Source organism: Lepus europaeus, chromosome 14 (genome assembly GCF_033115175.1).
Source record: "Lepus europaeus isolate LE1 chromosome 14, mLepTim1.pri, whole genome shotgun sequence".
Classification (NCBI taxonomy): domain Eukaryota; kingdom Metazoa; phylum Chordata; class Mammalia; order Lagomorpha; family Leporidae; genus Lepus; species Lepus europaeus.
Genome location: NC_084840.1, coordinates 49,837,693 through 49,860,733, shown reverse-complemented (window position 1 = coordinate 49,860,733; position 23,041 = coordinate 49,837,693). Strand labels below are relative to the sequence as shown.

Genomic DNA, 23,041 nt, shown 5'->3' with positions numbered 1-23,041 from the left:
TGGGCCCCTGACACTCACTTGGGAGACCTGGAGCTCCAGGCTTCTGGCTTCAGTCTGCCCTAGCCCTGGCTGTTGCTGCCATCTGGGAAGTAAACCAGTAGGTAGAAGACCTCTCAGTCTCCCTGTCTTTGCCAGCTCCCCCAACTCCACCTTTCAAATCAATACATCTTTTCTAAAGCAGCATTGTGTACCCTAAGCCCTGTGAAGATGATATACTGTGGTACTTGCAAACGCATTGGCTTTTTCATATGTAGCTGTTGTCATGAAGAATACATTTGGCTTTCAAAATATCAACATGCTGCTGAACATACTCCACTTTAGATGGCAAGGGTTAACATTATTTTATTTTTAAAATTTGTTTATTTGTTGGAAAGAGTTACAGAGAGAGAGGGAGAGACAGAGAGAGGGAGAGATCTCCCATCTGCTGGTTTACTCCCCAGATGGCCGCAACAACCAGGGCTGGGTCAGGCTGAAGCCAGAAGCCAGAAGCTTCTTCCAGGTCTCTCGTGTGGGTAGCAAGAGCCCAAGCAAGCACTTTGGGCCATCTTCCACTGTTCTTCCCAGGAGCATTAGCAGGGAGCTGGATTGGAAGTGGAGCAGCCAGAACTCAAACCGGTGCCCATATAGGATGCCAGCGTCACAGGTAGCAACTTTACCTGCTGTGCCACAATGCTGGCTGCAAGGTTAACGTTGTTTTTTAAAACCTGTGGGTGAGGGCAAAAGATATGTGGCCTGGGTTTTAAATTTATTTTTATTCATTTGAAAGGCAGAGAAACATGTGGAGAGACAGGAAGAGAACTGTCATCTACTGGTTCATGCCCTAACTTCTCAAAATAGCTGGGGCTGAACCAGGCTGAAATAAGGAACTGAGAACTCAATCCAGGTTCCCCTTGTGGGTGAACAGCGACCCAACTACTTGAGCTGTCACCTGGTGCCTCCCTGGTATATGCCAGCAGAAAGCTGGAATTAGAATAGGACATGGAGCCAGGACATGAACCCAGACACTCCCACAGGAATGCAGGTGTATACCCAGCGCATCTTAACCTGCTTGTGTGTCACTTGCCCAAAATTGTGATACTTTAATTTTGAGTGAATGCTTTCCAACATTTTCCTTCTGTTGCCTGAGCTATTACCTATTGCCTCCCGGAGTCTGCGTTAGCAAAAAGTGGAAATTGGAAGCACAGCTGGATTCATACTCAGGCATTCTGACATGAGATGCACTTATCTTAACTGATAAGCCAAATCCTGCAACATATTTTGACTTTCTGTTGAAATATGACATACGTGCAGAACAATGCTATGTAACAAGTACATATGTAGCCCAGTGAATTTTCATAAATTGAGCAACTTATGTAACCATAAACAGTTAAAATCAATAACTGTTTTTAAGCTTGTTAATAAAATCCTCTGGTGATGTTGGAAGGTGCTTTATCTGACTTTACATCTGATTCCGGATCCAGCAGAACGCAGTGAACTTAACTCTGCCCCTGTGCTGGTGCTTTTGCCATGGTGGGAGGAGGGGACAGTCAGGCATCCTCTATCACATGGTCCATCCTCTGCCCAGGACCCCCTCGACACAGAAAGATCAGTTGACTTGCAGCTTTGCTCTGCTTGCTTTGGGACATCCTAAGTGAGACTGCGTTCTTTTGTCACTGATCCTTTCGTGTTTCTGTGGACATCTTCTTTGGCATTCTCAGTGGAGTTAATGATGTTTGATGCCATGTGTGGGTTTATGAGAAAGGGTTTTTTTTTGTTTTTTGTTTGTTTGTTTGTTTGACAGGCAGACTTAGACAGTAAGAGAGAGAGACAGAGAGAAAGGTCTTCCTTCCGTTGGTTCACCCCTCAAATGGCCGCTACCGCTGGCCCGCTGCACCGATCCAAAGCCAGGAGCCAGGTGCTTCCTCCCGGTCTCCCATGTGCATGCAGGGTCCAAGCACTTGGGCCATCCTCCACTGCCTTCCCGGGCCACAGCAGAGAGCTGGACTGGAAGAGGAGCAACCGGGACCAGAACCTGGGGTGCCAGCGCCTTAGGTGGAGGATTAGCCTCGTGAGCTGCGGCACTGGCTATGAGAAAATTTTTAGCTCTTAAAAGTACGTGCTACTTTGAGCCTCTGATGCATCCTCAGGCTAGTTGATAAGCCCCAGCTACATAACCTGCCTTTGTGGGAGAGGCCTGGCTGCTCAGTCTGCTGGCTGTGACACCTTCCATCTGTGCTCCTGATGGGCATCACGTAATTTGCTTCTGTGCAGCTAACTCCTTTTCTGTCAGTTTTGCACATTCTTTCCATGTGTTAGTACTTGTATGTGAGTTAATGCAGCTTTGATAAAATTACATCCAGCCTTTGTTTAAAAGTCTGTCTTTAAAATAGCTTTTTGAATCCTTATTCTAATGGATTAATTATATATTTATAATTTAATTCTCAATGGCAGTTTCTATTTTCAAACTGTTTTAGGATAGCTGACTCATCTCAGAGACTGATGAATAATATTCTATTAGGATAAATGAAGTGTGTAAATTCTTTAGTTTTTCTTTTTTTGCATCATTTAAAAATTTTTTATTATTCATTACAAAATTTTAAATTTTCTTTTTAATGTGATCTTTTTTAAAAAAGAGAGAGATCTTCTATCTGTTGGTTTACTCCTCAAATGCCTCAAACAGAGCAGCAGTCAGGGCTGGCCAGGGAGAAAATGATGAAGCCAGGGGCCAGAAACTCCATCTGAGTCTTCCATGTGGGCAGCAGGAAGCTGGATTGGAAGTGGAGGCAGGACTCAATCCCAGGCACTCCAGTTTGGGAAATTGGCATCCTACGTGGCAACTTCACCTGCTGTGCCACCACTCCCACCTCAATTATTTACTTTTGAAAGGCAGAGAGGCAGATAGAGATCTCCCCTCAGTTGGTTCACTCCTCAAATGCCTGCAATAGCTAGGGCTGGGCCAGGCTGAAGTTAGGAGCCAGGAACTCAGTTGGGGCTTCCTACATGAGTGGCAGGGACCCATCTGCTTCAAACAGCCCCTGCTGCCCCCGAAAGCACATTAGCAGGATGCTGGAATTGGGAGAGGAGCTGGGACTCCAACCCAGGCATTCTGGTGTGGAATTTGGATGTCCCAAGCAGTCTCTCTCTCTCTCTCTCTCTCTCTTTTTTTTAAGATTTATTTCTTTATTTGAATGTCAGAGTTACAGAGAGGGTGTGACAGAGGCAAAACATAGAGAGGTCTTTTATCTGCTGATTCACTCCCCAAATGGCCACAATGGCCAGGGCTAGGCTGGGCCACAGCCAGGAGCCAGGAGCTTCATCTGGGTCTCCCATGTGGTTTCAGGGTCCCAAGGGTTTAGGCCATCTTCCACTGCTTTCCCAGCCACATTAGCAGAGAGCTGTACTGGAACTGGAGCAGCTGGGACTCGAACTGGTGCCCATATGGGATGCTGGCACTGCAGGCAGTGGCTTTACCTGTTAGCCACAGTGCTGGCCCCCAAGCAGTGTCTTAATTGCTATATCAAATGCCCACCCTTGTTATCTTCTAAAAGAAATTTAACCACCTGGGATCCTAAATCGGGGCCTTTGATCAATGTAGTAGTTTTCTTATAAATGGCAGTAAATTTCTTACAAGTGCAAAACAGTTTTCTTATAAATGCAGAAAATGATGAACAAAAGGCACAGTGAACTGTTCACCACTCTAATTCTGTCTCCTTGTACACCTAGGACTAGAATTGTCAGTCTCTGACACCTGACTTCCAAGTTCCAGTCATCCTTACTTTCAGGTAGTTCAGCACACAATCTGTTGTAAGTAAAGCAAGGTGGTCAAGTGGTGAGTGCAGCCCAACAACAGCTGACTTCGTATAAATTGGCCGTGGATCTGTGATTCACTGGCCTTTGGTCAGTCACTCATCAACATGCCTGTGTGACAAGTACATGTCGCTTCCAGTGCTACTTTGCTCACTTGGAGGGGATGACCCTGTTATTTGACTGCAAAGAAGCAATCAGAAAAGCTCTCCCACCATCTCAGCCGTCAGCCTGCTTGCAGCTGGACAGGTAGGTTTTCACCTTCTGTCCTGCTGCTGGTACTTCTGCCTGGTACACTCTCCTGTACACTGGCTCTTGTTCCTTTGTGTCTTCCATCAGCACACCTACAGTTGCAATAGCTGCCATCTTGAAACAACAGGCAGCAAAGACAAAATCACTCTCCCCCCAGCCAGCACTCCATCTCCCTGCTTTTCATTCTAGCAGAGTTCCTCAAAGCAGACGTTTGTAATCATTGGCTTCACTTCTCTGCTGTTTCTTGAACTTGCTGCAGACAACTGTTGTCACTGCACAAAAACTGCTCTTAATGTGAGCTGTGTGTGAGGTTAGGAGAAGAAAGGAGTTTGACAGTATTGCTGGACTTACAGTGTTTGTTTCCAGGACCCAGCGTCGGCTGAATGAGTTGTGACAAATGTACCATGTTTTGATGAGGCAAGTTCTGGTTTTGCTGTGTCTTCGCCTTGTGACCTAAAACATGTTCATTCATGTTCAGCTTATTTCCCCCTGTATGCAGGGGGTATATGTATTTTCTCCTCATCTCAGAGGATGGACGACCAAAAGAAATAATGTTTGTGAAAGCATTGGAAAGCTGTAAAGTACTTTAAAAAGCAAAATAACTTTAAGGAAAGTGGAAAGAAGAAATTAACAGAAAAAACACAATCATTTGTAGCCTGTATATGGATGCTAACATTTCACAGTTGGTTGCTGTGAACTATGCTTTATATCCTGTACGCCTGCCTCTTATGAGGAGTAGCCCTATAATGTTTTGTGGTGATGGTTATTCCCATTTTACAGATGAGGGAACAGAGGCCAAGAGATATGGAAGGATTTTTCCATATAAAACAGCCAGTGGGGCATCTGATCTGAGCTAGTCTGATTCCACAACCTGTGTTTCAAACCACCATTACAGTGCCTCCAAACTAATGAATTATTGAAGTCTGCAAAAGAGTGAAATTAATTATAATACTTAGTTCTTTGAAACACTGGTGAAATTTAGACAGTTATCCAACAAGCCTAATCAAGAAAAAAGAGAAGAAGCGAATATTTGTCTTTAGGTAGAGAGAAGTTTAATGAAATGAAAATCATTATAATAGCTAACTCTTTGCACAGCTTTATGGTAAAGATTTAGCACATTTCAGAAAAATGGATGGTTTTTGCTTTTTTAAGGTAAATTGCCAGGTTGATTCTCTCTGTCTCCTAAGTATCTTGTATCCGTGGGGCTGGCCCTTTACATTTCATTTTATATAAGCTTCCTTGGGGATCTTACTTTCACTGCCAGCTTAATCTTCCATCATAAGTTAATGATTAACAAATCCGTATCTGTAGCTTTTGCCTTTCTCAGGCATTTCTTTCTACACAGTTTAAATTCTCACAAGCACGTGGCTTAAACCTAGTTAGCTCCTTATTTCCCTCTATAACCACCTTCCTTGGGGTCCACACCTCTTTCCTAATCACAGACTGGGAACCTGTGCCTGCCTGCCTCTCTCTCTCTCTCTCTCTCCTCCCCTCCCCCTTTTCCCTCCTCCCTACCCCCCACCAATGCCTAACTTTTTCAAAGCCCTGCCCTGTTGTTTCATATATCTCTTTAGATTGTGACCCTTCCATTTAAACCTTAGGACCTCTGCCTTTGTTTAGACTTCTAGCGCTGTTCTAGCTGGCCATGACCTCTCACCTGGCCACCATGCTGTACTGTTGCTTTCTCATCTCACACAGCTGTCAGTGACCTCTCTTCCTGCTGAAACCTCCCCTGGCTTCTTAGTTTCCAATAATACAGGGGCTACATCAACTAGAGGATGAACTTGAAAAGAGAATAGGAGTAAGGGAAACTGGAAAGACTAAATAGAGCAAAGCCAGAATAAATGAATTAGAAATAGAGCAATGATGGAATTGATAAAAAGACCCAAGAGGCTTTAAAAAACATTTTTTAAAGAATAAAATAAATTCTGGAGGCCTGTTTCAAATCAGTGCGAATGTATTTAACACTACTGAATTGTATACCTAAGAATGGGTTTGAGAGGGTAAATTTATGTTATGTGTTTTCTACCATAGTAAACACACACACAAGAGCAGATTCTTAAGCCATAGAAAAGGAGAGGGTAAAATAGACAAGTATAGTATGGCTCAGTGTAAGGGAGAGAGCAGATGCCAGAGTACGTTGTCAATGACGGATGTGTTCACAGCTATAGGGGCTGTTAGTATTGTGGAAACCCCTGCTGTTACAGCTAGGATATGAAACAATAAAGAAAAGTTCTGAAAGGTGAAATAGAAGATGAAGTTTTGTGATGTGTTTTGAGACAGTTCTGCAGTAGTCACTATTAACTGTACTTGTACACCAAGAAAAAGGAAAATGGATGATTCAAGGAAATCTATAATACTTAACTATAGCTGATTGGGCTTTAATTTATTATCTTACATAATAGTTATTTAAAATGGAAGTAAAATAATTGCAACCATAGTGAGTTTAATTATTTTAAGACTGAAGAACAAATTTGAATTTCCTGTTCCATACAATTATAGTTACAATTCTAACAATTTATCCATCACAGACATTACCAAGCCATTGAGAAACAACAATGTCAAAACCCGACACAATTGGGACAAAAAAGGAAGCTATTTACTTAGACACAAAGATCTTAGGTAAAATATTGTTAAGCTGAGGCCATAAAGTAAGTAAAGGAGTAATCTGCTTCAACCGATTAGAGTTTATTCTACAAATGCAAGCTGGTTCAACTGTAGAAAAAATAAGAGTTACTTAAAGGGTCAAAGGAGAAAAGAATCGCATCATCTTAAAGAAATCTTGACAGGCATTTCATAAAGTTCAGCCAGCTTTCCTGATTTAAAATTTTTGATAAAACAATAGGAAAATAATTCATTTACATGGTAAAATACACTGTTCTGAACCCATAGCCAACACAGAGCAGCTTTTGACCAGATGTTAATAAATATTAAATGAAGACGTTTCATCATGAAAAGCTGAGAAATCTCTGGGTCATTAAATGAAGTGTCAATGTCAGGGATAGGCAAGGTTCCAGTTATCACTGGCATTAATTTAGCACTTTTTTGGAGATTTCATTCAATGCATAAGATGCTTAATGAGTATAAATATTAAAAAGACCTTGATAAAATTACATGCAGATGATACAGCTATCCACTGAATTGATGGAGACATTAATAGAGCTATGAGGAGTTCAGTAATGTGGGCAGATGAACTATTCAGCTCTCACCAGCTGACAAGAGATTATAATGTACCTCTCCCGGTGCTACCGTCTTCTGGGACCTTTGTCCATTAAATCTTTAGCGTCTTCCAGTTTTCTCACTCATTCCTGGTAAGGAGCACAACCTGATTGGATTCAAGTCCCTTCTCCACTGCTTAGCTAGAGTATGACCTCAGGCAGATTACTGGAAGTCCCTCTGCCTCACCTTTCTAGTCTTTAAAATGAGGATTAGAATGCCGTATGTGGTAACTGTAGAGCATTAGCTCATGTTGTGATTCATGTCCTCAGGAAACTGTCCCTATGCAGGCCACTTCCGTTACACTCTTGTTTATAGCTCTTACACTGTATTGTTTACACTTGTTGTGGGGGCTCTGATTGCTGTCAGTATCACTGCCATGAACTGTAGTCTCTATATACAAGTTGGATCTCTATATACAAATTTTTTAAATGCACAAGTTGGAGCATTTCTGGTTTTGCTGACCATTGAGGCTAACACAGTGACTAGAATAGAATATAGTGGATGCTAAAAAAAAGATGTTTTGAATCAATGATTATCAGCCAGTTCTTTAAAAATCATGACAAATGTGTATATCCTATGTAAAAATTATAAAATTTGGGGCATGCATTTTACCTAGTGGTTAAGATGCCCATGTTTCATATTGGGAAGCCTGGGTTGGAGACCAACCTCTGGCCCCTGACTCCAGCTTCCTGCCAATGCAGACCCTGGGAGACAACAGTGATGGCTCAAGTCATTGGATTCTTGCCACCCACGTGGGTAACCTGAGCTGAGTTCCTAGTTTCCAACTTTGGTCTTGGCTCAGCTCTGAGTTTTGCAGGTTTTGGGGGAGTGAACCAGTAGATGGCAACTTTTTCTATCTCTCTGCCTTTCAAAAAAAATTATATATATAAAATTTCATATAGGTTAATACAAAACTTGAATAAATAGGTTAAATATTGGAAAGAAGTGAAATATTTTTGTCCTTATTAATCTATAAATTAATGCAATTCTAATAAAAATCAGAGAGTTTTTTGTTAACAAATTAACAAGTTTGAAGGAAGAATGTTTATACAGTTAATACATTTTTGGAAAAAATTGATGAAACTTTTGCTTTACATTAAAGTGTATGCATTTATCATGATGTTATAAAAATTAAAATGATATGATACTGAATTCAAAATAAACAGATCATTTTCAGAGATTAGAAAATATAGAAAGAACAACATGCATATTCATTGGAGAAAAATTTAAATTTAATTAAAAAATTTTTTAAACGTACAATACTACCAAGTGTAAATACTATAGAACAAATTTTAATTATATGGTAAACTGCTTATGTTATTTATATAACATATATATGAAAAAATATATGTTTTAAAGATTTACTTATTTGAAAGGCAGAGAGAAAGGTCTTCTATCCCCAGATGTCTACAACAGCTGGAGCTGAGCTGATCTGAAGCCAGGAGACAGAAGCTTCTTCCAGGTCTCTCAGGCGAGTGCAGGGGCCCAACCACTTGGGCCATCTTCTACTGCTTTCCTAGGCCATAAGTAGAGAGCTGGATCAGAAGAGGAGCAGCCGGGGCAAGAAGGGACACCTATAGGGATATTGGCACACCGCAGGTGGAGGCTTAGCCTACTGTGCTACAGCACTGGCCCCTAAGTTATATTTTTAAAAGGGCAGATTACAAAACAACGTATCTCATTCAGTTCTTAGAACACAGGGACTGTGATACTAGAGTTGCTGACATTTTGTGAGCCCCTTTCAATGTGCCAGAAATTGTATCACATGCTTTATATCTGTTTCTTTATTTAAATCTCACAGCAATCCCTGGTAAGTAGACACTATTATTGACCTTATTTTACAAATGAAACTGAAGATTTCAGTGCCCAGAAGCTAGTAAATAGTGGCAGAGATTAGGAATTTGAACCCAAGTCATTTTGTTTCAGAAAAAGTACATATACCAAAATCTTCACAGTGGTTCTTGGTGAATCACTCTTATTTGTGTTCTAAATGGCTCTTACTTATGTTTTATGATTTTTCTATATTTCCTATAACGAACATGAATTACTACTGTAACTTTTAGAAATGTCCAGGTAGAATAAAAAAGGGAGAGAATGATCCAACATGGGAAGTGGGATACACAGCAGACTCATAGAATGGCAGATGTCCTAAACAGCACTCTGGCCTCAGAATCAGCCCTTAAGGCATTCAGATCTGGCTGACGAGCCCATGAGAGTATTGTAGGCATGGAAAGCCAAGACACTCTGGTAAAAAAAAAAAAAAAAAAACTAAATGAAAGGTCTCTGCAAGTGAGATCCCAGTAGAAAGAACGGGCCATCAGAGAAGGAGGTACCTTTCTCTGAAGGGAGGAGAGAACTTCCACTTTAACTATGACCTTGTCTGAATAAGATCAAAGTCAGCGAACTCAAAAGGCTTCCATAGCCTTGGCAACTCATGACTAAAGCCTAGGGAGATTACTGACGCCATAACTAAGAGTGTCAAATTGTTAAGTCAACAACAGGAGTCACTGTGTACTTACTCCTCATGTAGGATCTCTGTCCTTAATGTGTTGTTCAATGTGAATTAATGCTATAGCTAGTACTGAAACAGTATTTTACACTTTATGTTCTGTGTGGGTGCAAACTGATAAAATATTTACTTAATATATACTAAATTGATCTTCTGTATATAAAGATAATTGAATTTGAATCTTGATATGAATGGAATGGGAGAGGGAGTGGGAGATAGGAGGGTTGTGGGTGGGAGGGAAGTTATGGGGGGGAAAAGCCATTGTAATCCATAAACTATACTTTTGGAATTTATATTTACTAAATAAAAGTTAAAAAAAAAAAAAAAGAAATGTCCAGGTAGAAATTGGACAATTATCTGTCAAAGATATTATAGAAGTTGGGTTGAATAATCATAGATTCTCTTTTAAAAAAAGTCTAGAAACAGAACCCAGTCACTCTAATGTATTATAGAGAAGGCATTCAAAGTGACAATTTAACAAGTGGTGCTGGGACAACGAGAAGGCTAACCATTTTAAAAACAGATGATTAGGGGGCCGGTGCCATGGCTCACTTGGCTAATCCTCTGCCTGCGCTGCTGGAATCCCATATGGGTGCCAGGTTCTAGTCCCGGTTGCTCCTCTTCCAGTCGGCCCAAGTGCTTGGGCACCTGCACCCACGTGGGAGACTGGGAAGAAGCACGTGGCTCCTGGCTTCGGATCGGTGTAGCTCCGGCCATAGCGGCCATTTGGGGGGTGAACCAACGGAAGAAAGACCTTTCTCACTGTCTCTCCCTCTCACTGTCTGTAACTCTACCTGTCAAATAAATACATAAATCTAAAAAAAAAAAAAAAAAAAAAAGAAAGAAAATAGATAATTAGGAGGTCTTCTCAATATCTCATACCAGAATAGATTCAGGTGACTTAAAAATGAGCAAGATATATACATACAGTCTTTATACCACAGTTTTTCCATTCATCTGTCAATGGACATTTGAACTGTTTCCATCTTTTGGCCACTGTGAATAATGCTGCTGTGAACATGTATACATAGTACTAGTTTGAGTTCTGCTGGGTCATATGGTGATTCTATGCGTAATTTTTGGAGGAACTGCCAGTCTGTTTTCACAGCTGCTGCACCATTTACATTCCAACCAGCAATATGCAAGGGTTCCAATTTCTCTAGGTCCATGTCAATACTTGTTATTTTCTGAGTTTGCATTTGTGGCTTTTTTTTTTAAATAAAGATTTATTTATTTTTTTGAAAATCAGAATCAGAGAGAGAATTTTCATCTGCTTTTCACTCTCCAAATGGCTGCAACAACTGGAGCAAGGCCAGTCCAAAGCCTGGGGCATGGAACTCCACCCAGGTCTCCCATGTGGATGGCAGAGGCCCAAGCATTTCAGCCACCTTATGCTGCTTTACCAGGAATATTAGCAGGGAGCTGAACTGGAAGTGGAGCACCTGGGATTCAAACCAACGCTCATATGGGATGCCAACAGAAACTTAACTCATTGTACCACAATGACAGCTTTGTGGCTCTTTTTATTAAATCATCCTTGTGAATGTAAATGGGCATCTTATTATTATTTGAATTGTGCTTCTCTGATTAGTAATGGAGTAATGTCTGGAGAATTGTCCATTCAAGTTCTTTGCCCTTTTTTAAATTGGGCTATTTTTTTCTTGTTGAGTTGTAGGCTGTATTTATCATATATATATATATATATATATATATATATACACACACACACACATACATCTATAATATGGTAAGTCTCTCCAACTTAGCTTTGTTCTCCTTTCTGAGATTTTGTTTTAAACCCATGGTAAATGCTAACAGGCAAAGTCTTAACTGAAGAATGTCAACAACTATATTAATTTCAATGTGGAATGAGGCAAGCATTGAATTACTGCTATTTCTGCCCTTTGCCTTTAAAATATAAAGATACAAACTATCTAAACCTCATTTCGCCATCTGAGGAGCTAACTAGATTTGCTCATTATCAGATGTGGTGAGAACAGTTGTTAATAGTTGTGCAAGATACTTGCAAGCTATCAAACATGACACATTTATAAAGGTAGAAGATACGATGTCATTTTCATTGTTTTTTATGCTTATGCTTATTTTGGTTTTGTGGATTCTTTAAATTCCAGTTTGTAATTAAGACTCAGGACATAAATTTAAGATGAGGAGAATAACAAAGAATGTTTGCGTTTCAGAGTCATCATTTTTGAACTTCCATGATTCAGACTGCGAACCCAAAGGATCGCCACCCTGTGACTCCTTGCTTTCCCTCAACACTGAAAAGATTCTGGTATGCGTCTTCTCCCCATGTTTTCTGTTTGGGGGACCTGAAGCAGACAGATACTAATTTGCCCCCTTATCATCTAGCAGTCAAATGCTATTGGTCCTATGTATATATGATGATGCAGATCAATCATCTGGTGTTTGGTCACAGTGTAGTATTATGAGTTGGGTTTGCAAAGAATAAAGGGGAGATCATGGCTGGATTTATTTCTAGGAGGCTTATGTATTTGGAGGAACAGTCTAATCTTATTTTTCCAGCTTTTGCCTGTGTGGGAGTATCTTTTATATCTATAGTCTTTAACAGCATCAGCTATACCATACAGGGGACTGCATTTCAGGAATAAGTACCTGGCGTCTCCCCATCTACGTTAGCGTGTGTCCTCCTCCAGCCCGGCTCCCTCAAGGTGAAAGGATCTTCCTGCCCACTCAACATGGCCCAGTTAATATATTTTTTCCCCAGGCCTTTTCTTTTGATGTTCACAGAAATACTGTTAGCTTCTTCTATTTAAAATTTCCTCTTTAGGGATGCTCTTTCTTTTCGAAACAAAACTTTGCCTTGTCATGTCAGAACTATTGAAAGGAGATAGAAATTGCAGACTCAAGAATGATCTGCTGCTTTTACCTAACTCACTGAGCAGAAGTCAACTGGATGTGTGGGAAAACTTCAAATTAGACTCGTTTAAAATCAGAGTGTTCTTTCTTGTGAAGTAGTAGGTTGGGTATCACCGAAAGTGTTTAAGTAGAAATTGGATAAGCAGTTAGATTCTTAGTTATAAGGGTCCTTATTACTGAGAGTAATTAAAATATTTACTACCAGTTTCTGTTCTATTCCCCATGTATTTTTGCACAAAGGCTTGGCAAATCAAATGGTGAATTCATCATATACTGGGTGAAATAATAGGACTTTGTAAGTAATAAAAGCAATATTTATAGACTTTTTAAAAAAGGATTTATTTAGTTATTTGAAAGGCAGAGTTGCAGAGTGAGGGAGAGAAAGATCTTCCATCTGCTGGTCCATACCCCAGATGGCTACAATAACCAAGACTAGACCAAGCTGAAGCCAGGAGCAAGGAGCAAGGAGCTTCTTCTTCCCATGTGGAAGGCAGTGGCCCAAGCACTTGGGCTGTCTTCTACTGCCTTCCCAGGCACATTAGCAGGGAGCTGGATTGAAAGTGGAACAGCTGGAAACCAGAGCCCAAATGGGATGCCAGCAACACAGGCAGTGGCTTAACCCACTGTGCCACATCAGCTCCTAGACTCTCTTTCTTGGCTTTAAACAGTTTATTATTTTTCCAGCTTTATTGAATTATAATTGACAAATAAAACTCACATATATTTATGGTATAGGTATACATTGTGAAATTATTACCATAATCAAGCTATCTAAGCAACTTATTAAGGAAAGATCTGTTCCATCAGTGTGCTTGTCTGTAGCCATTGGACAAAGAGGAAGGATTAGTGTTCTGGTCACCCCCAGATGTATACCAGCAATTACACCTTCATGTTTTGTTAAAGCTGCCGTATCTTGATGATGCCTTATGAGGTTCTCACTTGTGGAAGCTACCAACTACATAGCAAAATAAGAAGAAACTACTCATCCAAGTTTTACTGAAAGACAAAATATATAATACATTATCATGATAGTAGCGTTTCTGGATGTTTCATTTTGTCCACACTCTTGAATGAACTCAAGTGAGAACTGGGAATTGCTTGAGATAGCATACCCTTTTGACCTGCATCTTTTAACTTGTGATTTTAAGTAGCAACTTGTGTTTTATTCTGACCTACTTTATTCTTTACCTATTTGGTAAGCTAAGAAAATACTACTATGTGTTTAAACATTAATCTGGCTTTTGAGTGCAGTGGGAATGCCTTATAACCCTATTATTTGAATTAGTAAAGTCCAACATGTTATAGCTCATCATGGCTAATGAATAACAGTAGTTAGAAGTAGTTTATGTCTTAGAAAACTATCCAACATATAATTATTTACTTATATATGCCTGTAGGCCTCTGTATTATGAATTTCAGAAAAGGAATATAAATACTTGAGCTGTCGCTGGATTTTAATCCTATAGATTTGCCCAAAGTGAACAGATCTTTAATCTCTCATTTCTTAGCTGTTTCCGTTTATATATGTATACAAGTTGTAAGAATATCTTAGATGAATCTGGTATGAAGTTGTAACTTTTATGTGTGTCCTCTAGGCTGCTTACATCACAACTGATTGTCAACAGTCAGAATTGCTCTGGGGAAATGGCAGGTGTTTGAATGAGTATTATCAGACCTGATTTCTCTCCCCTAGTTTTGTATAGAAGACAAGGACTGCGTGTAAAACCATTCCACTTACAAGCTATCTCAGTTACTTTGTTTCCCCCTAGTTTCTGCGTTTGTTCTGGTTCTCCTGCCAAATATTCATAGGTATGTCAGTGGTTTCCTCATGTCTGTTGGTTTTGTAGGATGTTTACACTCATTACTTGCTGTGCATTACTTGCTGAGTTTTGTTTCTTAGTCCCATTTTGCTGGTCCTTTTTTGTCAACCCCTCTGTACAACCTGTAGCTGTTATTTCAAAAATATTCTTAGAATTTAAAAAGCAATATTCGCTTATCAATACACATTAGAGGACCCACTGCTAGAATTTGCAGTATAATTGAGTTCATTAAAGAGTCTGTGAAAATGGGGAGAAGGAGCTTTAAAGCAGCTAGCAAGATAAGTCTCTATGGAAGTGGGGATAGATTTTCTTGGGAATTGAAGCACTGATGGTAAGAGGAGCAAGCAAACCAGTTATGCCACAGACTATGCTCTTGAAATACTCAATTGATATGATTTAAACCTGAGTATTTTTTTGTTTCCATTTAAATCATATCTAGCTTTAATTTTTAATATCCATTTGTTTTAAAATATATTTCCCTTCATTCGTGATAAGCTAAGATGTATGTTTCATTCTCCTTTCTTTCAGAGCCAAGCCAAGTCAATTGCAGAACAAAAGAGATTTCCATTTGCTACTGATAACGACAGCACAAATGAAGAGTTAGGTAAGACTTGAATCTGGGGATTTGCCCAGAATTTATGTTGAGATGCTGAACGGGAGGGCAGGATGGTGAGGTAGAAAGAACACAGGGACCAGCTCTGCCAGTTTGAGCTGTTTGATCTTACGCAGGGCATCTAGCCCTTCTGAGGTTCCATATATCTTATTCTACAGAAAAGCAGCTTGGACTGTGTTTCTATGGAAACTGATAATTACGGTAAATGAATGATGAATTATTACTATTTTTTTAAATATTATTTGTGTGCAGTCACCAAACGTGAATAATAAAGAAGTGAAAGCAGACTAGAATCTCAGAGCACCTATTTCAATCGTCTATGTAAAGAAATAGCTAGGTTTAACATTATTTTACGCATGAAGCCAGTCTGTTGTTACTGGGTCTGAGAATGAGGACATCCAAAAATAGAATTCATTCAAATCTGCCAGCGAGTCGTGTAGTTGACTTTGTTTGTGGCACGTTTTAAAGCAGGCTGATGTCCCCGGCATCAGCTGTGTGTTGGGGGTGCCTCCCTCAGTGCCTGGCTGGGGAGCCTGGTGTTGAAGGAGTGGAAGCAGGATGCAGGGTGAGCAGTGCAGCTGGGCGGGCTGCAGTGAAGCGTGCCTCCCTGCATGGGGCCCAGCTGTGCAGAGCGCTGTGGGGGTTTTTCCTACCTCATTTATACATAATCTTTTCCTCTTGTTGTGGCCCTGCAGGATTTATATTCAGACTAAGCACATCTTCTCTGGGCCCCTTTCCTCTGTTATGGCAGCTAATTGAGAGTTGACACTTGTGAGAGTGCTCACCACTTGTTCCTGATACTTTTTAAGGAGGCGGTGAGAATTCATAACCCTTGAAGGCATCGGCTTTGGTCTTTTCTGCAGTCCTTGGATTCTGTTCAGCCTAGTATTCTTTATTAAATAATGAATCCAGGGCTTGATATGTGCCTGGCCTGTTCCGTTCTCTAGCAGTCATCCTGGTAGAGCCAGGGGGTAATAAATGTACCACAGTACTTTTTCTTGGAAAATCAACTTCTATCAGTCAACCCATTGCTAAGAGATGTGGAGTTGCTTGTTAGAAGAGATTTCTGTGAGAGTCCCAGCTATACCAGTTTTCCTTTGTGTTTTTGGGCTGCCACAACAAACTTTACATCCAAGTAGTTATTTATATTTGTGCAAGATTTGGATTAGGACTTTTAAAACTGCACACATTTGCTTTTTCCTTGAAGTATCTACATTTAGGTGGAAAGATTTGGGAACTGCCTTTGATTTTATCTGAATGCAGGTCAATAAACTAGCTATGGACCACAATTTAAATATGTCCCTAAAGTACCAATGTATCCCATAAAATTATATTTATTTTTATGGCTCATTATTTACTTATTCATTCAAAAGATACTTATTGATAATGGAAGGATAGGTAGGAAATTCTGAACATTTAGATCTGAAAGGAATATTTAAGAAAATGTTTTAAAAGCTTATTAAGCAAGACCTGTAGTTATAAGAAAATAACCCAGGTCCCCATGATCACATGGTTGGTGAGTGACAGAACCAGAATCCAAACCCAAGTCTTGGCTTTCCAATATGTTATCATGTTCCTGCATTCAAAAAAAAAAAAAAAAACCAAGTTTGTGTTTTAGGCCCCGTTCACCTGACCTTCAAGAATTTCAGACCATTTTGCAGTCTAGTGGTTCACAGTGCTTGGGACACAGCCTTGATCTGTTTCAGTGTAGCGAGTGGGTTGGGAGGGTGGGTTCCAGAGCCAGACAGCTTGGTCCCTTTGGCTCACTCACTGCTCACTCGCTCACACAACTTGTTGAACGGCTTGATGTTTCATTTCCTTATCTACAAAACGGGGGTAATAATTATATCCACCTCATTGCAGTTAAGGAGGAAACGAGTTCACACAGTAAAGGCTTAGGGCTGTGCCTGCTGCATACATATATTAAAAGTGCAATACAGGTAACTACTGTTGTTGTTTTTGTTAATACTATTCGCCTCCCTACTCCCCACCCTAAAGATATCTCAGGTTCCTGTGAGGTTAGTTACCTGTATGGTATCCGTTCTTATCATTGTGAACATGAGTTTGACCTTAACTTACTTTTCAAGGAAACTAGGGCATAGTTAAGCATTTTATTAATATGTATTAATCTGAGCCCCTGTTTTTATTCTCACTAGGTAATTGGCAACAAATTCAGCACTCTCAGGAACTGAGACTTGTGATGCTACTGGAGTATTTTTCATAACATTCACAGTAAAATCACATCACAATACCTTGTTCATGTGGACGTTCTTCGGACTTATTACTAGTTCTTATATAGATAGGAAATCTCACAAAGGTTATTTGAGATTTGAAAGTGAATGATAGGCTCAGAAAAGGATAAGTGCTTCTTGTAGGCAGATTATTTTTAGATGACTTTAATAATTTAAATCTCGATAGAACCGGGAAACTGATTAGCAAGTGCTGAATAGGGAAAGTAGAATTCAGTGACATCTTATTAACTTCTAGATTCGCTTTAACCGTTTCCACTCCTTGGAGCTGCCTTTCGAGTTTTAGTGAAGAATTTAGCTTCTGATTCTAGCCTGAGCTCCTTTATTCTCACCTTTAACATTTTTGTATTTGTTTCATAGCTATTGCTTATGTGTTGATTGGCAGTGGCCTCTATGATGAAGCAATAAGGCATTTTTCAACAATGCTTCAGGTAATTTTTCTTCCTAATTGTATAATTTCATGTTCATAGTCATGATAAAAATATGCTGTAATGAAACATCTATTTTAAGATTTTACAAGAAAACAAAGGAAACCCATGTTGACTGAGCACTTCCTTGGTGCCAGATCTTGTGACATACTTTCATTCAATATTTGCAGTATCACTTTATTTCAAATGAGCAAAAAAGGAAATCTTAACGAGGTCAAGCAGTTTGCTCATAGTTTCCCAACCATCAAGTAGCAGAAATTGTATGCAAATACAAGTTTAAAAAAGAACTTAGCTTTGGTTCACAAAAGTCTCTACCAAGAAACCATAAGATGTAGCCCCAGTATTATCTTGAAATTCCAGCTCTTTTCTACACAGACACTGATTGATGTGATTAACTTGATTTTCACTCATGGATTGTTTCTCCTCCTAAAGTAAAATCAGGAGATTTTTCAATGGAAGTGTTGGGTCTGTATGGATTGGGAACTGCATTAGTCTGCTTGAGATGAAGCATGTGAATATGTTTGAGAACTGCAAAGGAGACTTGTGGCAACCCATTGTTGTTGGGCTTATATCTTGTTATTATATTTAAGTGTATTCACTGTAGGTGCTAAACTATGTATTGATTGTTAGTGTGTCTGTCCAGTAAAGTACAGTAAAGAAGATGCCAATTTTTAAAAAATATTTATTTTTTATTTATTTGAAAGGCAGAGTTACAGAGAGGCAGAAGCAAAGAGAGAGAGAGAGAGAGAGAGAGAGGGACAGAGAGAGAGAGAGAGAGAGAGGTGTCTTCCATCCATTGGTTCACTCCCCAAATGGCTGCAACAGCCGGAGCTGAGCTGATCTGAAGCCAGGATCCAGGAGCTTCCTCCAAGTCCCCAAGGTGGATGCAGGGGCCTAAGGACTTGGGCCATCTTCTGCTTTCCCAGGCCATAACAGAGAGCTGGATCATTAGTGAAGCATCCAGGACTCCAACTGGCGTCCATATGGGATGCCAGCACTGCAGGTGGTAGCTTTACTCACTATGCCACAGTACCAGCCCCAAAGATGCCGATTTTAGAGTTAGAGATAGCAAGTTTGAATCTGCTCTGCTGCTTCCTACTAAATGATTTAGCCTTCTGGGTTATGGGGATGATAATAACTACATCCCTCAAAATTATTATTCTGTTTAAATGAAATTTCCTGTAAAGTACTTAGTATGCAGTGCCTGGCACATAATAAGTGGTCCATAAATTTTAGCTACTCAAGGTGTCGTTCTGATATATTCATCTATATTACTCATAGAACCCACAGGTATCTTACAGTCCAACATGTAGACTAAATTTTAAAATATTGGTTTTAAAATTTTTTGTCTGCTTTTGTTTTCCATTTAAAAATTAGGATTAATTATGTTGATAATTCTGTGTTCTCTGAAATTGATGAGATATTTTTAGTTATTATGAGGTCACGAGATCTGAGGAATAATGTTTTGGGTGGTTATAAGCAATACTGTTCTTCAGTGGAATTTAAAGTACAAAGGGTGAATTACATGTAGTTTTTAAAATCATCTTTATTTGTAATATCACAGTATTAACAGTAAGCAAGCACTTTTATACCATTAACATTTGACCTAGATTTGAAATGAAGGTTTGGGTATATTTATAGAAACAAATAATAATAGAAGCAAAAGTTAATTTGTGGTAACCAATAAGCAAAAAACAATAGGAGTGCCGGTGGTGCGGCTCACTAGGCTAATCCTCCACCTGCGGCGCTGGTACCCCAGGGTTCTAGTCCCGGTTGGGGCACCAGATTCTGTCCCAGTTGCTCCTCTTCCAGGCCAGCTCTCTACTGTGGCCCGGGAAGGCAGTGGAGGATGGCTCAAGTGCTTGGGCCCCTCACCCACATGGGAGACCAGGAGGAAGCACCTGGCTCCTGGCTTCGGATCGGCACAGCGGGCCGGCAGTAGCGGCCATTTGGGGGGTGAACCAACTGAAGGAAGACCTTTCTCTCTGTCTCTCTCTCTCACTGTCTAACTCTGCCTGTCAAAAAACAACAACAACAACAACACCAGTAGGAGCTTACAGATGTATTATCATTCATTCAACTTTATTATCTATTGTTTCATTCAATTTTTGAAAATATTACTACCATTGTGACTGAAGACAATATAATAATAATGAGGGGAAACTTTTAAATAATAAGTAATTCCTAATTCTACCACTCTAACATTGTTGAATTTTGATTTTTATTATTTACTTTTCAAACTATACATTTGCATTTTATAACCTAAATATGTATACTATTTTGCATTACTTTTTCACTTAATTTTATACCATAAATATGTTAAAATATTTCTCTACAATTTAAATATTTTAATGGTTTTATAACGTGTTTTATGTTGTCCCTTTGTAGTTGTGTAATGTATTTCTCTTGCATGTATGTTCAGAAAGTAGATCAGAATTTCTTCGTGCAAAGAAAAGATAATAATGTACTGAAATTTGATACAGTATTTTCATCAATCTGTGATATATGATAGGGTCCTTTCTTTTTTAATTTTTTTTTTGACAGAGTTAGAGTACAGTCTGTACAGAGTACAGTGTTTTGATAACACTGGCTATCAAGAATGTGAAGAAATCAACAGAAAACTTTTAGACAGGAATTGTGCGTATCAATTTCTAACATAAAACCTAACATCAAAGAGTTTTGTCCAAAAAAGCAAGACCACGTTTTTTACTGAAATTTTTTAAAAGAATTTTTGCATTTAATATCAAATCTCTGTATTTTCTATTTCCTATCATAATCATATAACATAAAGACAGTGTGACAAATCTTTGCCAAGCTCTATCTGGATGCTTCCAAATGTATTCTGCTTACCCTCCACGTACAAATAAGACTTAACACATGTCGGGGAGCTGGAAAAAAGTGAGAGGCACCCAGGTAAAGGGGAAGAAGAGAGAAGTCACCACAAAACAGCAGCAGGAAAGGCGATGGCACTCTTGCTGTGTATCAACGTAGGATACAAGTGACCACCCGTTTCTTTCTTCTGCCTTTGGACATTCAGCTGCCCCAACTCCAGTCCCATCAACAGCCTAAGTCACATGAGCAGCCACAGGATGATAACTCATACATTCTCGGATGGAAACTTTCCCAGTTGAAAGGACCCCATCAAGGCCGTAGCCACGGCTCACTAGGCTAATCCTACACCTGCGGTACCAGCACCCTGGGTTCTAGTCCCTGTTGGGGCGCCGGTTCTGTCCCGGTTACTCCTCTTCCAGTCCAGCTCTCTGCTGTAGCCCAGGAAGGCAGTGGAGGATGGCCCAAGTGCTTGGGTCCTGCACCTGCATGGGAGATCAGGAGGAAGCACCTGGCTCCTGGCTTCAGATCAGCGCAGCGTGCTGTCCATAGCAGCCATCTGGGGGGTGAACCAACGGAAAAGGAAGACCTTTCTCTCTGTCTCTCTCTCTCTCACTGTCTAACTCTGCCTGTCAAAAAACAAAACAAAACAAAACAAAAAAACACTGTACAAGTAGGTGGTAGGTAGCAAATGTCCAAAGAATATCATTGTTTCTCCAATTGACTAAACCTTAGGAACCATAATTGGCATATACTAGTCTCTTTAAATTGTATTTTTTTTTTAAGATTTTTTTTTTTTATTTATGTGAAAGACACAGTTAGAGAGGTAGAGATAGAGAGAGAGGTCTTCCATCTGCTGGTTCACTCCCCAGATGGCCGCAACGGAAGCCAGGTGCCAGGAGATCCTTCTGGATCTCCCATGTAGGCGCAGGGGCCCAAGGACATGGGCCATCTTCTACTGCTTTCCCAGGCCATAGCAGAGAGCTGGATCAGAAGAAGAGCAGCCGGGACTAGAACCGGCACCCATATGGGATGCCGGCGCTTCAGGCCAGGGCTTTTTAAAAAATATTTATTTATTATTTATTTGAAAGTCAGAGTTACACAGAGGAGAGGCAGAGAGAGAAAGAGAGGTCTTCCATCCGCTGGTTCACTCCCCAATTGGTTGCAATAGCCGGAGCTGCGCCAATCGGATGCCAGGAGCCAGGAGCTTCTTCCGGGTCTCCCACGTGGGTGCAGGGGCCTGAGGACTTGGGCCATCTTCTACTGCTTTCCCAGGCCATAGCAGAGAGCTGGATTGGAAGTAGAGCAACCGGGACTTGAACCTGTGCCCATATGGGATGCCGGCGCTTCAGGCCCGGGTGTTAACCAGCTGCGCCACAGCGCCGGCCCCCTAAATTATATTTTTAAATAATTTTTTAAAAGATTTATTCGAAAGGCAAATTGACAGAGAAGATCTTCCATCTGTTGGTTTTCTCCCCAGATGACTACAATGGCTGGGGCTGGGTCAGGCTGAAACCAGGAGCCAGGAACTACATCTGGTTCTCCCATGTGGGTGGCAGGGGTCCAGGTATTCGGGCCATGTTCTGCTGCTTTACCAAACACATTAGCAGGGAGCTGGATAAGAAGCAGAGCAGCCAGGACTCGAACTGGTGCTCTGATATGGATGCTAGCATCATAGGCACTACCACAACACCAATACCTAAATTGTATTTGGTAAATGACAAATTTTTAAAAGATTTATTTATTTGAAAGGCAGATTTACAAGGTGGGGAGGGGAGAGGTAGAGATGGAGAGAGGTGGTGATATCTATCTTCCATCCTCTGGTTCACTTTCCAAATGGCTGCAGGAACCTGGAATTCCATCCAGGTGTACCACATGGGTGGCAGGGGCCCAAGAACTTGATCCATCCTCTGTTGCCCTTCCAGGCACATTAGCAGGGAGCTAGATCAGAATCAGAGCAGCCAAGATTTGAACTGCCGCTCACATGGGATGCTGGCATTGGTAGGTGGTAGCTTAACCTACGAGGCCCTGACATATGTTTTTAAATTTTTATTTATTTGTAAGGTAGAGAGACAGAGACAGATAGAGAATGTTCTTCATTCACTGTTTACTCCCCAAACAGTCGCAACAATTAGGCCTTGGTCAGTCAAAAGCCAGGAGCCTGGAACTTTTTTTTTTTTTTTTTTTTTTTTTTTTTTAAGATTTTATGTATTTATTTGAGAGGTAGAGTTACAGACAGTGAGAGGGAGAGACAGAGAGAAAAGTCTTCCCTCTGTTGGTTCACTCCACAGATGGCCGCAATGGCTGGAGCTGCACCGATCCGAAGCCAGGAGCCACCGCTTTCCCAGACCATAGCAGAGAGCTGGGCTGAAAGAAGAGCAGCCAGGACTAGAAGCAGTGCCCACCTGGGCTGCTGGCGCTGCAGGTGGAGGATTAACCTA

The 23,041-nt window shown here is 40.4% G+C and overlaps 1 protein-coding gene across 6 annotated transcripts in view; it reads left to right on the top strand.

The window, feature by feature from the left end:
• TTC13 (tetratricopeptide repeat domain 13) overlaps nucleotides 1-23,041 on the top strand; it is a 91,165-nt gene that overhangs the window by 3,814 nt on the left and 64,310 nt on the right. For all 6 annotated transcript variants that reach the window (XR_009867929.1, XM_062210597.1, XM_062210596.1 and 3 more), the window contains exons 2-4: nucleotides 11,962-12,056; nucleotides 15,010-15,085; nucleotides 17,704-17,774. Coding sequence is in view for 5 of the 6 variants with exons in the window: in XM_062210597.1 (XP_062066581.1) it covers nucleotides 11,962-12,056; nucleotides 15,010-15,085; nucleotides 17,704-17,774 (242 nt within the window). In the remaining variant the exon portion in view is untranslated. The remainder of the gene's footprint in view (nucleotides 1-11,961; nucleotides 12,057-15,009; nucleotides 15,086-17,703; nucleotides 17,775-23,041) is intronic.